General features: G+C 38.8%; 3 protein-coding genes and 1 long non-coding RNA gene across 5 annotated transcripts; 2 read left to right on the forward strand and 2 right to left on the reverse strand.

The window, feature by feature from the left end:
• Positions 1-461: 461 nt before the first annotated feature.
• LOC104825482 lies at positions 462-3,141 on the reverse strand. Of its 2 annotated transcripts, none has more exons than XR_002024613.1 (5): positions 2,911-3,141; positions 2,131-2,258; positions 1,767-1,929; positions 1,301-1,583; positions 462-983 (listed from the first exon to the last, which is right to left on the reverse strand). It is a non-coding gene; the product is annotated as an uncharacterized LOC104825482 (long non-coding RNA). The 2 variants fall into 2 exon arrangements; XR_773628.1 differs by having other exon boundaries at positions 462-1,006.
• Positions 3,142-3,802: 661 nt separating this feature from the next.
• Positions 3,803-6,158, forward strand: LOC104825483 (exocyst complex component EXO70B1). The gene has a single exon (XM_010557810.1). The coding sequence runs from the start codon at positions 3,941-3,943 to the stop codon at positions 5,963-5,965; it is 2,025 nt and encodes a 674-aa protein (XP_010556112.1). The 5' UTR covers positions 3,803-3,940; the 3' UTR covers positions 5,966-6,158.
• A 487-nt stretch (positions 6,159-6,645) lies between these two features.
• LOC104825484 (protein MICRORCHIDIA 5) lies at positions 6,646-10,709 on the reverse strand. Its single transcript, XM_010557811.1, has 18 exons — positions 10,320-10,709; positions 10,161-10,235; positions 9,952-10,065; positions 9,485-9,577; positions 9,266-9,350; positions 9,106-9,181; positions 8,891-9,019; positions 8,710-8,808; positions 8,508-8,609; positions 8,267-8,425; positions 8,061-8,156; positions 7,926-7,977; positions 7,728-7,839; positions 7,398-7,644; positions 7,233-7,321; positions 7,065-7,134; positions 6,870-6,992; positions 6,646-6,783 (listed from the first exon to the last, which is right to left on the reverse strand). The coding sequence occupies exons 1-18, from the start codon at positions 10,642-10,644 to the stop codon at positions 6,712-6,714; spliced, it is 2,118 nt and encodes a 705-aa protein (XP_010556113.1). The 5' UTR covers positions 10,645-10,709; the 3' UTR covers positions 6,646-6,711.
• Positions 10,710-12,760: 2,051 nt separating this feature from the next.
• Positions 12,761-13,675, forward strand: LOC104825581. Its single transcript, XM_010557939.1, has one exon. The coding sequence runs from the start codon at positions 12,761-12,763 to the stop codon at positions 13,673-13,675; it is 915 nt and encodes a 304-aa protein (XP_010556241.1).
• Positions 13,676-15,424: the final 1,749 nt, after the last annotated feature.

Here is a 15,424-nt window from a genome sequence, read left to right on the forward strand (position 1 = left end):
TTTTTTCAAGGTTTTTTTTTTTTTTTTTTTTTTTTTGTTGCATCTGCGTAATTTTTTTTCCTCCCTTATAGAAGTGAAAATATCGTAACCTTTGTTCTTTAAAAGTGAAAAAAAAAACCTTTTTTTTACGTATATTGATGTTCTCCAAAGTGAAAAGTTCATAATGTAACAGTAAAATTCCAAGAACGTAGGAGCTATATTTTATATATATATTTTTTTATTTTTGTTGCAAGTCCCGTATTTATGCTATGTATGTGACTGTGAACCAACGTTGTCCGAACATGAGGTGTGGCAACAAGATACACCATACAAATGGAAGAATCTAGAAAACATGATCCAACTATCAATCATGTTGTCGGAACTGTAACACCAGACTAGGTTACTCATCACTTCCCTATCAAAAAAAAAAATCGGATTTTTTTCTTTCTTGAAAATGAGAAGGAAAGATTACAAAATTTACATTGAATTCTGAACATAGCTCCTCAAAATTTATTGAGTTAGTGATTAGGTTATTGTGTCATAATGCCCATATAGCATCATCATATAACGTACACTCTTCTTGGTTCAGTTTTCTTACTCTATATATTCATCCATGTTTGAACATGGAAGAAGGGAAAAAGGGTTATTAAACTAGCCGTTGCTACTGTCATTTCTTCCTCAAATTCTCTCCCCACATCTTGGCCTCAGCCATGGCCCGTTATCGGTCGATGTCTCTGTTCAAAACCCTATCCGTCTCTCCCGAGACTCGTCCTTCTCGGAGCCATCAAGATCGGATCTTCTTCCAAACCCTCCTCCTCCTCCTCCTTCGCCGCTCCTTTATAGTAACTTGCCGCCTCGTTTATCCTGGCTTCTCCTGTCATTTTTGTCGGGATCATAAGCTTGGTTTGGTATATACGTGAGGGCAGCGATCACATCCCTCCCACGAGGAACGGACTGCTCCCTCGTTCATAGCTGCAACCTCGATCCGCCTTATGGACTTTCTCCTGTCGTTGAACAGTGGTCTCGCCTGTTAAAATGTACCGCAAAAAAAGGCAAGAAAAGCCTGTTGGCTTTCTAAATTCGTTTTGGTAGGAAACTTAGTTTGGCAAGAAATATAGAAGATAGAGATACCGCACCACCATGAAATGTACCACAAAAATGCAAGACACGCCATAAAGTTGTAAACTTTCAAGCTCAAACGCTGGATACCGAACCAAAGTTGTAGCCTTTCTAGATTGATTCTTTTTGGCAGGAAATATAGAAGATAGATACCAAACCACTATGAAATGCTATGTACGATTAAAGGGGATGATGGTTTTACCCAAGCAACGAGGTTTTGTTCACCACGTGCCAGCGTGCTGTCGTGTCGATAGCTTTACATCCAGTAATCAGCTCCGGAAAAACTTAACCAAAGCTCTAAACCCGAAATCAGAGAGCTTTGGGGGGAAATCCTCATCCAATAATATGTTGGAGGACTTGAAATCTTTGTAAATAACAGGAGGTTTGGCCTTATCGTGTAGGAATTCCAACCCTTTTTCGCTGCTCCTGCAGCTATATCTTCATTCTTGTGTTCCATTCTAGTGGTTTCTTATCGGGCGGAAGATCTGGAAATGTGGAGACCCGAAAGGGAGAAAGATAATGCCTTTTTGTGAGATGACAAGTACTAATAACAAAAGGAAGAATGTGCTTAAATCTGACTCTTTCACATATGCACAAGATGTTCCTCCTTTTTCCATTCAAATTTCTTGGATTGCACATAAAGTGTAGAGAAAGCAAGAGAGATTTACCATGAAGACGATCTTCCAATGATCCGAAGGGCATAAATTCAAAGACGAGGAGCCGCGAATCTCCATCAGCACAATAACCAATCAAAGAAGAATAAGCATAATCCATCAGAAATTCTCTGTTACGTTGCAGTCCATTCCTATCCAATTTCTTAACAGAAACAACCTGGAAATGTAAAAAAACAGCCTCTTTCACGTCCATCTCCTATCAAACTTTCCGATGTTTAAGCAAAATTTTACAACCTAGCTAGGCGACTTAGTCTTAATCATTACCGAAGCAGAACCTCCTAAACCTAATCCACATGGAATCAAATATATAGCTCCATGCTCTTTCAATTTATAAAAGAGGTAGAAAAGATTAACTGACCAGTGCTCTTGAGCCTTTCCTTGAACCATTCGCACAAATCTAGAGAGTCGGGATGAAAATTGCTAGTCGAAGTAGTTTCATCCCTTTTTGATGCTCCATTACCTCATTGATCTGAGCTTTTCCCCTACCTGCAATCCATTGCTCATAATATTCCTTAAATCCATGGTTTGGAAATTACAGACTGTGATTTCAGAAGCTAAACCTTCAAGGGTACCAACATCTAAAACCCAAAAACAACTATGTGACCTCTAGATTGCATCGATATCGTACTCTTTTGAGACATACAACTAAATTTCCCGACTCAGACAAGATCATGTTCCTTCAAAAGATTCACTTCTTATCCAGAAACAATAATCACCAGAAGCAAACCCCTACTTGATCCACTGCTCAATCAAATTCAACAACCACGGATTTCACAGCTACCCAAATTCTCCACCTTATTCCAACAATTCAGTGAAAAGTAGCAGCAAGATTTTACATTACACTCAAGAGGGCACTTCAGTCGAAAACTATCAGATCATTACAACTTCCAACCAGAACAAATCAAGAAGAATTCAACCACAGGATCTTGATTCCCTCCATCTTCACTGAAAAACTCAACTAGGGTCTAATCAGAACAAGCCCATCAGCTGAAACACTCGTTAGGAATTTCAATCGCCCGGTAACAGTCACGAGATCAAGTGCTTCAATGGTAAACAAATAGGTAAACCCTAATAGGATCAGACTACCAGATGTTGGGCATGTAACAATCGAACATAAAAAAAAAAAAGTGACACTAACCAGAAGATAAAATGGAAATTGTCGGGTGGGATTGCTTCTGATCCTCAGATACCTTCTGCGGATCCAGCTTCTCTTCTTCCCTCGATTCGAAACAGGACAAACAACCCATCCATTCCCACCAAATTTTCCCGAGAAAAATGAAAAATTTCAGCAAACCCTTGAACCTCACGGACAAAGAACAAGTTGTTAGCCACTCCGGGTTCGACTTTTTAATTTTCTCCGTCTCACATATTTTAGCTTCATTATTATACAAAGGGATATTAATATCATAGTCCTTTTAAAAAAATATATATATTTCAAGGAAAGAAGCAGGGATTACTAGATAAATTTACAAGTTAAAAAAAACTCACTTGAAAACATCAAAATTTTGATATATCTTTCGAAAACATTAAGACGTTGAGAATTTAAAATTTACATATTGTTGTAAATTATATTAATTATGATAGAATTTATTGTTTCATTTATAAATAAATCTATAACAATTATCTTGCAGATTTGACAAATTATTTCTATCTTCTCGTTATTCGGGTGCAGTATACCAATTGGGCCTTACTACTACACAGATTGGGCCTTTCAATCATTAACAAGATCCATTTCACTAATCCATTCCAAAGCCCAATAGTTACACTTGGGCCCTTCATCGTCCCGAGGAATCAGCGCGCGAAAACCGTGGGTGGGGGCCACTGCCATGTCAGCGAGATCGTGAAACCTCGTCGTGAACATCGTGGGACGCACTACTGATCATCGGTCTGTCAACGGTCAACGCAAAAAAAAAACATTAGTTACACAGAGAGGCAAAAAAGAAAAACAAAAAAACGAAAGAAAACCCCACAATTAGTATCGAAGAGGGATCCCTAATAATGGATTAAACAAGAAGAATCCTCCACTAATCTCGTTTCCTCTCTCTCTTTCATTTTCCCCTCCACCACCTTCTGTCTTATCCTCCAAAAAAAAAAACAGAAACCAGGAAACAGAGAACGACAAAACCAGTTCAGTTATTAGGCTTTCCGTTTAATTTTTCCCTGCGAAAATGGAGAAAACCGGTAGCTTCTCGCGGAACACTACCGAATCGGATGGTCAAAAGCATAAACACCATTGCGAAGAAACCGATTCAGGAGACAACATTCGATCTCCGAAATCTCCGTACCCGGCGACGAATTCCTCTTTCGCCGACAGCCTCCGTCGGGAAATGGAGCCCGTCGACGGTTTCATAGAGACCCTTTACTCGTCTGACGCGGCGGAGCATCCACCGGAGGAGATTCCCGCGGCGGTGGAGTCGTTTCCGGAGACGGTGGATTCGTTGGTGTCGAAGATGGAGTCTTCTGGGTTCGGCCGTGACGAAGACGACGACTCTGTTTTCATCGAGGCCCTGAACCGGATCTCAAAATCGGTTATCAGGTTGCGCGAGCTAAACCGGTCCGATTCGACCGGGGTTTCGTCGTGGCTAAACCGGGCGAGCTCCGTTCAGCACCGAGCGGTCTCCTTTCTCGACGACGAGTTCCGTCGTCTCTTGGAAGGATATCAGAAAAATTCAGATGCAAACATCAACTCAGATCGCCAGAATGAGAAAGGAACACCAAAATCTCACAAACAAGGCTCGTTCAACTCGGTTAACTCGGTCCACGAATCGGACCGGTGCGTCTTACCGGACCGAGATCCGACTCAACCGGAGGAGGATGAGGACCGGTTCCCGGATTTTCCGCCGGAGACGATCTCCGCCATGAACAAGATCGCCGGAGCAATGATCTCGGCGGGGTACGAAGCGGAATCTTGCTTGTTGTACGAGATCTCGAGGCGCCACGCCTTCAAGGACGAGTTGGGAAAGCTAGGGTTCGAAGGCATAAACGTCGAAGACGTTCAGAAGATGACGTGGGAGACACTCGAGACTGAAATCGCCACGTGGATCTCGATGGTCCGCCATTGCTCCACCGTGCTCTTCCCCGGGGAACGTAAGCTCTGCGACGCCGTCTTCGCCTCCTCCCCTACCGTCCCGAAACGTCTATTCACCGACCTCGTATCTGCCGTGACGATCCGATTCCTCGATTTTTCCGGTGCCGTTGTCCTCACGAAACGTTCCTCGGAGAAACTCTTCAAGCTCTTGGACATGTACGAGACATTGCGGGATCTGGTGCCGGCCATGGACGACTCGGCCTCTGATCTGATCAACGAGATAAATCTCGCACAATCTCGGCTCGGGGAAGCAGTGGTAAGTATATTCTCCGAGCTCGAGAACTCGATAAAGAGCGACAACGGAAGAACGCCGGTGCCTAGCGGCACGGTCCATCCCTTAACCCGATACACCATGAACTACCTGAAATATGCCTGCGAGTACAAAGAAACCCTAGAACAGGTCTTCGAACATCACGAGAAAACATTATCCGACCAAACCGATCCCAAACCCGAACCCGACGAGACCAAACCCAACAACGACAATCATCAAGATCCGGACAACGGAGACGCCGAAACATCTCCTTTCGCGAAGCGGATGATGAGAGTACTCGACATCCTCGACGCAAACCTAGACATGAAATCTAAACTCTACCGTGATCTGTCGCTTCGTTACATATTCCTGATGAACAACGGGCGGTACATTCTTCAAAAGATCAAAGGATCGCAAGAGATTCGCGATCTAATGGGCGCATCCCGGATCCGGAAATGTTCGTCGGAGCTGAGGCAATACCACAAGAGCTACCAGAGAGAGACGTGGGGAAAGGTCCTGCAGTGTATGAACCAAGAAGGCATCCAAGTGAACGGAAAGATATCGAAACTCGTCCTCAAGGAGAGATTCAAGTGTTTCAACGTTCTTTTCGACGAGATCCACAAGACGCAGAGCACGTGGATCGTGAGCGACGAGCAGATGCAGTCCGAGCTTCGGGTTTCGATTTCGGCCGTGGTGATCCCCGCTTACAGATCGTTCCTCGGAAGGTTTAAGCAGCATCTCGACACCGGAAAACAGGCGAGCAAGTACATAAAGTATCAGCCCGAAGATATCGAAGCCATGATCGAGGAGTTGTTCGACGGGAATCCGAATTCGATGGTTAGGAGAAGGAACTGAAAGGGTTCGATTCAGAGTTTGTGATCCAAGGTTTATGTTTTGAGGATTGTCTGTTTGGGTTCGAATCTGTTTTTGAAATGACATGTTTCTTTTTTGGGTTTGGTAACGTAGAATCAATCGAACACTCGAAAATCTTTGTCGAACATTTTTCTCTTTGAAATTGTTTTGTATGTGTATGCCGTCTCATAAATATTGGAGGTAATGTTCAATACATATATAACTTTAAAATATTTATATATATATATATATATATATTAATAATTAATTTATATTTTTTAATTTAATTAATAAATCATTATAAATTATTTTTAATATTTAGTTTAATCGGATTATAAAATATTTTTTTACAAAAATATTTAATATTTTACAAAATATACTAATTAATAGATAAAATTTCAAACTATATAAAAATAAAATAAAAACTATGAAAAATAAATTATACGATTGATTACAATACAAAATTATAAAAAACACATCAATTATTATTTTTAAAGAGTAATCCAAATTTTTTTAAAATATTTTGATAGAACTTTGTTTAAAAATTGTTTATTTTTTATACTAATAATAATGATTAAAAATTATACAATAACATTTATCTTTTATACTAATTTATATATTTTTAAAATATTGAAGGATTTAAAAATTGTTTATTTTATTTCAATATTTTTACAAATTGTACAATTACTTTCAAGTGTAAATGAAGATGTAACAAAATTACATTTCTCTACATTTGAAGATCTATGCTTTCAAGTGTTTGGTCTTGCAGCTTCAAGTCTCTTCACTTTGTCGATCAGATCAGCAATTGTTACAGAAGCTTCCTGTTTTTACAGAAGAAGAAGAAGATTCGTGACTTATGATGATGAGATTTGTGTGTTACGAGAGAAAAAAAAAGTTTTTTTTAAACCTTCAGTTTCGTCCTCAAGCTATTTTCAGTGATGTCTCGGCGGCTTCTATCTCGTTGAAAGATATCGATCAAAGCAATGGTTTCCCTTTCCATCTCCTCGTTCTTCGCCTTGGCCTCGTCCAGCTGCTCCAAGGACGAAACCGGGTTAGAAAAGATCGGTTTTTTCCCGTTAGGATATGATTTCGGGTAACTTACTTGCGTCTGAAGCGACTGTTTTTCTCGCCGCAATTCAGTTACAAGGTTAGCCAAGTCTGTTTCCTCGGATCTGCAGTGGATAAGATTGTCCAAATGTTTACTACTATAACTGTCATGAGCCGAAATTTCGTGATAAAGATGATATCAAGAAACATCCAAGAAGTGAACCTTTTCAACGGAACTCGATCCGGGCTCTTCTCTTCCGCTAAATCCCGAGCTTTCGTGACAAGGCAACCTTCTTTCCGATCAACCTGTTTCTGCCAAGAGATTTTAAAACAGATTCAGAAGATGCGTGTGTACTAACGGCCGGTCACCAATACTTCGAGGTTTTACCTCTTTAGATGGCGGAAATCTGAACAATTGGTTTCTTCCGAGCGTTTCAGAGCCTCTCGTCTCGCTGTTTACGACTTCAACGGGCTCGTCTACCACTCGTGAACCCTTCTTGTTATCTTCTACTTTCGATTTTCCGCAACAAGTAGAAGAAGCCTTCTTTTTTCGGGGAGTGATTTCCTCGACGTCAGCTTCGGGTTTCCGCAAGTTACGCCTCGGGGCATACCCGATCTGGTGGCACTTGCTCGACCTAAACAATCAAAAAATGAACAGCTTATGAAGAGAAGAATCTCAAGATGATATATATTCCAGAGCGTAGCGAAATCTTGTTACCAATATGATTTCTGATACGTGATCAAACGGTTTTCCAATCTCGAAAGCACGGTCGTACGTTCGAACCCTTGTTTATCGTGAGCCGGTTCTACGAAATTCGCCTCCAACACACCTGTATGTATAGAACGAATATACAATTATCTATACAATGTTCATACATTTTTCCGCAAAACTTGAAAAACTCGGACGATGTTGTACCTATAACGCCTCGTCCATCGCTCCCCGCAGCGTTCCATACCCTCCAAAACGGCTGACATACGAGGAAATCGTATCAAGTTTTCAGTTTCATACAAGTTTTGTAACTAACTATAACTAACTAACTAACTAACTAACCTTGATAAGACGGTTCTTGTGGTAAACGTTGAAACCTTGTATATCGATATGATTGTGAGCGTCTTTCACGAATCCGAGCTTTATAGAAGCAACTACCTGAACAGAAGTCCCGGACGGAAAAATCAGTAAGAGAATCCGTAACGAAAAGGAACTGAATCATACATATGTATATATGAAGATTTTCGCCCCGAGATGGTGTTTATTACGGTTTTGTTGGGCGCTTCGTTCGGATTCAACACGGGTTTGTACATCAGCTCCTGGACAAGCATCATGTCGTCGGTTATGTCGTGATGTTCAACATCTTTGCCACGCAGAATGATCTTGAAGCTTCGAGGAAGTCTCAGATAAAGGATTGAAGCGTAGCTCTGCGTGCACAAAAAGGCGTTAAAAAGAGCCGAGACAGTATACATTCCATGTCCAAATCTTCAAGAAACTAACAGTACTTACCCGTAAAGAATGCCGATATGTAAGGAAATGCCGAGAGTTTGGATACTTCTTCGCCATCTCTATGCTTTTCGGGTCCCTGTTCACGCCCCTAAGTTGGATATCCTGCGAAGAACGAAGAACGAAATCCACCATTTTCTTGATTTCCTTAACACACGCAAACTCATTCCCGAAAACAAGAAACGGATCGATAAGAGGGCCGTACATAAGGATCGGTATCGAAATCTAGCTCCAATCGCTCTTGATCGTCCTCCCACAGATTGTATATCACAATCCGAGTTCCTTGCTCGTTTAGAAAATCAAACTGCATCGTAAAAGCAACAAATGAAGACGAGAAATTATAACAATCTCGAGCATTTACGAGACGAGGGAGCCGAAGAAAAGACCTGTTTGAGTAAATCCGCACGGCTGAAATACGGCGACCAATCGATGATAGTTCGTAAACGATCGTTCCAATCGTCGAGCGTAGTGTGTATCGTCTCGTTCCATTTGTTCCCGATCCTCTCGAAATCGATCTTGACGAAGGCAAGAACTCGAAATTAGTGTTGTAACTAATTTGTTACATTTATATATGCAGCAGAGTTTCATTACAGAATCTTACCAGAGGAACAACTATGTCCTCCTGTCTTGTCTCTCGTAGATACGTAGATGACAACATCGCTATGCTTTGTGTCGAACTTCAACAAGACCACGACAAGACAAGCTTTCTTTAGACCGAACCCGAACGAAAAAAAAAACTTTTTTGTTGTAAAGGGACTCACTTTCTGCCATCATTTCCTCGGCAACGAGAAAACACGATTGCATCTGCACCAAGCCTCATGGTACTAGTCTTTAGACCGTTCCCGTCTGAACCGTTGCGAAAAAACGCGGATTTGTTACCAAGTATTCACGGAATAGATCGAAGTTTTAGAACATTCAAAAGAATTTGAATCTTTCTTACGAAAGTTGTGGAACCGAGAGATTGTTGTCGAGAAACTTACATTGGCCGATTGTGTTTGCCTGCTTGCGTTTTCCTGAATACCCGAATGACATGCACTGCCGAACCCTAGTCGGATTCATTCCACCTCCGTTGTCTGTAACACACATTAGATATATACATACACATATATCATTAGGGATATATACAACATGAAAATATTTGTTAGTTTCTTTTTTAAATTCGATTTTTTTATGTATCAAACATGACAGTATTATGCGATTCTTAACATGGTATCAAATTTCTAATAATATCTGCGTATTTCTCTAATACTAAAAGTACGAATTAGATATCAGAGATTCAAAATCTTTCTGCAATTTTTTCAGATCCTAGTTTATCCTGAAACATACATATATATATATATTTTTTATAATATGTGTGTATATATCTAATAATACAACAAAATAGAGATCAAAGATGAGACGTTCCTGGAGATCAAGAAATATAGAGTTAGGGGACAGAATCTTTAACCTTCGATTATAAGCATGTGGGTTTTGTCTCTCTGGTTTATTGTGGAATCGACATGAACGTAAGTAGCTCCATTAGAAACCTCGTCCAAAGAATTATCAAGAAGTTCAGCCGCCGCTGCAAAAAAAAAAAAAAAAAAAAAAATCTCAGTTCAATTCAAAAACCCAAATCAATATTAGGTTTCACGAGTTCAGTTCATGTTTTTTTCTTACCTCCAAGAGCCCACTTATGAGAAGTTGCGTTCGAATGCAAAAACTTGGGATGAACCCTAACCCTATCACTTCCAACTGCCATATACAACAAAACAATATCATAATAAAAACCCTAATTCAAAGACGATCAAATTGATTGAAGGGTAATCGAAATCATACCAAAATTTGTGTCATAATCATCAGCAAGCCCTTCCTCATAGTCTCCAACTTTCCAGAACTGTTTGCAACGCCTTCGCGGCTCGGGTCTCGATATCGTCACCGGCAAAGCTTGCAAGACGGGAATCCTCCCGTCGGAAGTTGAATTTCCGGGAGAGGAGGGCTCAATCTTTGGTCTCTTGCCGAACAAGAAACCGGTTTCATCCTCGACCTCGTCATGACCTCGCTTGTGACTGGAGTTGTCGGAAAATTCACCGTCCGGAGTTGAGCCACGACCGTGGGAGGTGGAATCCGACATCGGGTTTTCAGCCTTTGGTTTGGAGATCATTCGAGAAGCCGAGAAATCGGTGGGAAACGGAAGAGAAATCGCGACAATTAAACCTGTTCGGATGCCCAGAAAAAGCCGAGAAAGTTTTCCTTCTCACGCTAGGGTTTCGCAATCTCACAGACCCGAAGAGTCGCGGACTCTTGGCGACTTATTTATAGGTTACGAGAAATGCGTGTTTCTTTCCCTTTTGTTTTCTTCTCTTTCTTATTTTTATTAAATAAATAATTGTTTTCTTAATTTCGACAGTTATCTTTTTAAGAATAAAAAATATAATTAATCCTTCTTTCCATAATTTATTTCGTACAATTAAGTCCTTTCCTAAGCGATTAAAAGAGGACATAATTAATTGTTCCGAGTATTTTACAATTTTAATTTTTTTTTTTTGATAATTTTATCTCTTTGTCACTCTAGTCAAAGTGGACATGAATGAAGTATCTTATATTTTTAAGATACATGAAACCGAATTCGAATATCATTTCATTGTCCAAACTTTTATCCGTGGGATCCGATACTTGAATTTTATTATCTACGATATAATATACCAGTAGATATTCGAATCCGAACATTCAAATTTGGTTAAATGTTTTCACACATTTCTACATAAAAATTTATCTAAAAATCAACCAAATAAATATTTATATCTAAAAATCATCAACCTGAAATCTATCAATATCCAAGCCAAAATGTGAAGGGATAAGATTAATAGAATCAGAATAGAAAACCTAGGGTTATATGAGTGTATAACATAATAAATATCTGGAGCCTAGATTTAGTATCCACCAATAAGCAATAACTACTCTTTTCATACACTAATAAGGTAATACCCGATTTAGGATTTTTCTAAAAATAATACCATATCTCACAATGATAAATTCACAAAATTAAAATTTTTAAAAAATATTTATTTTATAAAATCAATTTTGAATGTGATCGTTGAAAATTATGAAGAGTTTTAATTTTAAATGAAGTTTAGACATTAATGTGTTTCCTTATTTGGTTTGTGTTTATCTATTTTTTTTAATCATATCAATATGATAAGATTTAGATTTTTTATTAAAAAGAAACAAATTAATATCTAAACTCCAAACAATTTAAAATTCTTCCTAATTCCGGATCATAATTGGTCAATTAGATTTTTTTAAAGGTGAGTATACTGAACATCTGAATTTTTAAGAAAATCAATATGTTGTGACGAATGATATATTAATCTATTAATTATCAACTAATATTGTAACACTATTATTACAGATAAAATTTAAATTTTGCGTAATGATTGTGTAAGAGGTTAATTTTATCATAAGAATATCAAGATGGACCCGTGGAATATCCTGATTTTTATAAGTATGTGATTTCAATTTATTATCTCTGTTTTAGTTTTCGTGAAGTCCAAACGGCCCGAATCCAATACTGAACTCAGTTACTCAAAAATATTAAACTTGTCAAAAAAATTGAGAAAATAGTTGATTTTTATTGATTTTATAGATATTTTGGTAATTTGATTTAAAATATTATTATAAATATATTAAAATATCCATGATATAAAATCATCATAAAAAAATTCCAAATCCAAACCTTTAATATAGATTCTTGATCTCATTGCATCCGCCTTTGATTTCGTTACTTAGCGAGTATCCACGTCCCAAATATCCACACAAAATACGATACCCGAAAATCCACAAGTCTCCCTACGGCATATGGAAGCAGTTTGAGCAAAGTCCGACTTCCATCCAACTTTGGCTTCTGTGGTGAAAAACCTTGCTGTTTCCGTATCCTTAAACGGCATGCATTTCGTCCTCAGTCATAAAAAGGACGAAGACCATTGGACTGTAGAACCGACACGTAGCACGCATCCGGCAAAGGAGTACCATTGCAGAACGTAACTGCGTAGCACATGATCTCAACGGAAGATTCTACAATGGCCTAGAACGAGAGAGAATTATAAAGCGCGTGTTTTAAAACCGCCCTTTGTCCTGATCTCTGAAACTTCCAGAAGTTTCTCATCTGTTCTCGAGCTTCCATTATGGCTCCATAAAAACCATCTTAGCTCTCGGACAATCTACCTATTGTTTCTCAGATTTTCCCGGGAAAGCGACAGAAAAAAAGAATAGAAAAAGCCATGGATGATTCATTCTTCAGAAGTCACTGGAATTCTCCATTTTACCCGACGCAAAGAAGACCTAGCGCGTGGGGGATTCCTGTTCACGATGTTAGAACGGCGGCGTCTCCTAGAGTGGTGGCCGTTCATCCGAAACAGGGGATTCAATCGGCGGAGCCGTCGAAAGTCGTGAAGATTCCGGTTCAGTTTGTGGACACCGATCGAAGGAGGTCCGAGTCGGAATCGGCGGTGAGGATTCAGAAGGTATTTCGCGGGTTCATGGTGAGGAAGAGTGTGAAGAAGATAGCGGATGTGAGGAGGGAAGTGGATGAAATAGAGAGCAGGATATCGAGGACAGAGGTTATTGATTTGATGCGGAGAGATTCGAGAGAACGTTTGGGAGTAAGTGAGATGTTGATGAGTTTGTTGTTCAGATTGGATTCAGTGAGGGGATTGGATCCTGGTGTAAGGAATTGTAGGAAGACGGCGATCCGGAAAGTGATTGCGTTGCAGGAGGCTTTGGACGCCATTGTTGCGGCCGACGGAAGCTCAGCAGCGGAAACAACCGGGGAAGAAGCGATAGAGATCACAGAGGCGGTGGAAGTTCCGGTGGATGAAAGAAAACCCGCGGATTCATGTCCCGTGACGCAAATTGAACTTCAAAATCCCGATCTCGTCGGCGGTGAGTCTGGATCTGCAGAAGTAGTAACAGAAACAGATGACATCGAAGTTCCTAAAATTCAAACCGAATCTGCACCAGATAAATCTCCAGAAATCACTCATGAAAACGAACGAAGCGAAGCCAAGGGAGAGGGACCAGAGGAGATCGAGCGAACAGAGAGCCAAACAGATTCGTCTGCAAATCCAGAGATCCCCGAGGAAAAGAACGAGGAGAACCAACGAAGAGCGAGAACGAGAAGATTCTGGAGAGGATGATGGAGGAGAACGATAGGATGATGGACATGATGGCGGAGCTGTTCGAGAGGAACGAGTTGCAGACTCGGTTACTGAGTTCGCTGTCGCAGCGAGTCAAGCAGCTGGAGAAGGCCATGATCTGCGACAGGCTCCGCCGCAAGAAGAAGAGGAACACGGTGGTGACGAAGCCGGAGAAGTTGCCGGAGGGGAAAAATTCATGATTTGTGGGTTTGAATCGTATTTGTGGTGGGTATTTATGATCTCCACTTGGTTTGGGTTTTGGTTTCTGTCATTATTGGGCTTTGTATTGGGCCATCGGGTCAAAAAGCTATGATGTTTTGCGTGAAATTTTAATTTTATATAATGAAAATCCGAAAAAAAAAATCTATATAATGGTGTTTGCGGTTGTTAAAATGTGTCCAATCACAAATGGTAATTTCGAAATGATAATTTTTAATATAAAAAATTGAATTGAAATTGTAAAATATTTTCGATTTTGTGAATTGTGGTATTAATTTAAAATATTTTTATATTTGGATATCAATTTTGTAATATTTTAATAATTGAAATATTAATTAAAAAAATAAAAAATTTAGATATTTTATAAAGTTAAAGGTGTTTGTATAAGATTTTCGTTTGACATTTACTAGATTTTAAATTCACTGTCATTGTAATTTAAGACCCTATATTCTTATTAGGAATTGTATTTTTTAGGGCGATAGTTCCATTCCATCGCATGGTAATGCAGTTTTGTTGAAAAGGCCTCCTTCGTCCCGTTCTTCGTCATCGCATGAACTGATACAAGCTAACCCAACAATTTTATCGTCTAGTTTTATCCGCTTCTCCATCCCTCGTTGCTCTCCCGACTTTTCCGGAACCCGCAATTTATCCTGTGTTTCGCCCGTTATTACTTTTGTAGGGACGGAACCAAATGTCGGATTATTAGAATATTTTATAAATATTAACAATTAATATGATTCAATATTAGTTTTAAATCATAGATTTTTTAACATTAGCTATTAATAAGATATAAATGTGATCATAAAAAAAATCATGGATTTTTTAACATTAGCTATTAATAAAGCATAAATGTGATCATTTATGAAATGTACTTAAATCGTAATTTCGCTAAAATTTAGTAACTAATATGCAGATACCAAAAAGTAATTTTTTATAATTGGGTGGACGTTTTAAAAAATACCAGATAGTTAAATCTATAAATGGTAGTGGTCCCTAAATCATACATGTAGTGAAAAAAAAAATACAAAATATTCTTACACTATTCCCATTTGTTTGTAAATCTAAATGTGCGTAAAAATTCAGAAGACTACAAACGGTTTCGTTTGTATCAATATGACGACAGATTCAAGTACACATTTTACCGTTCTTATTTGTTTATTCTTGATAAAACATGTCGTTAGATCCATGTGATATTAATTTCCGCATAAAATTCTGTTAATTGTTTATCAAGTAGTATCGAGCGAAACGATTATGTTTTATTAAGAACTTTGAAACAATTTCTAAATCAGTTAATTATGTTGTATATGTGTGCGTATAGTGATTGATTAAGAATTGTAGGATGTATTTTTTATAAAAAAAAATTGATTCGCCCCTAAACATGTGTACGTATATTGATTGATTAAAAATTGATATATTTTCTGTTTTTTGGTATGATTTTGATTCTGTTAAATAGATTCAGAACATATATATATATATATATATATATATATATATATATATATATATATATATATATGTGTGTGTGTGTGT

The sequence above is a fragment of the Tarenaya hassleriana genome, unplaced genomic scaffold (assembly GCF_000463585.1).
Source record: "Tarenaya hassleriana unplaced genomic scaffold, ASM46358v1 Cleome47, whole genome shotgun sequence".
NCBI lineage: Eukaryota > Viridiplantae > Streptophyta > Magnoliopsida > Brassicales > Cleomaceae > Tarenaya > Tarenaya hassleriana.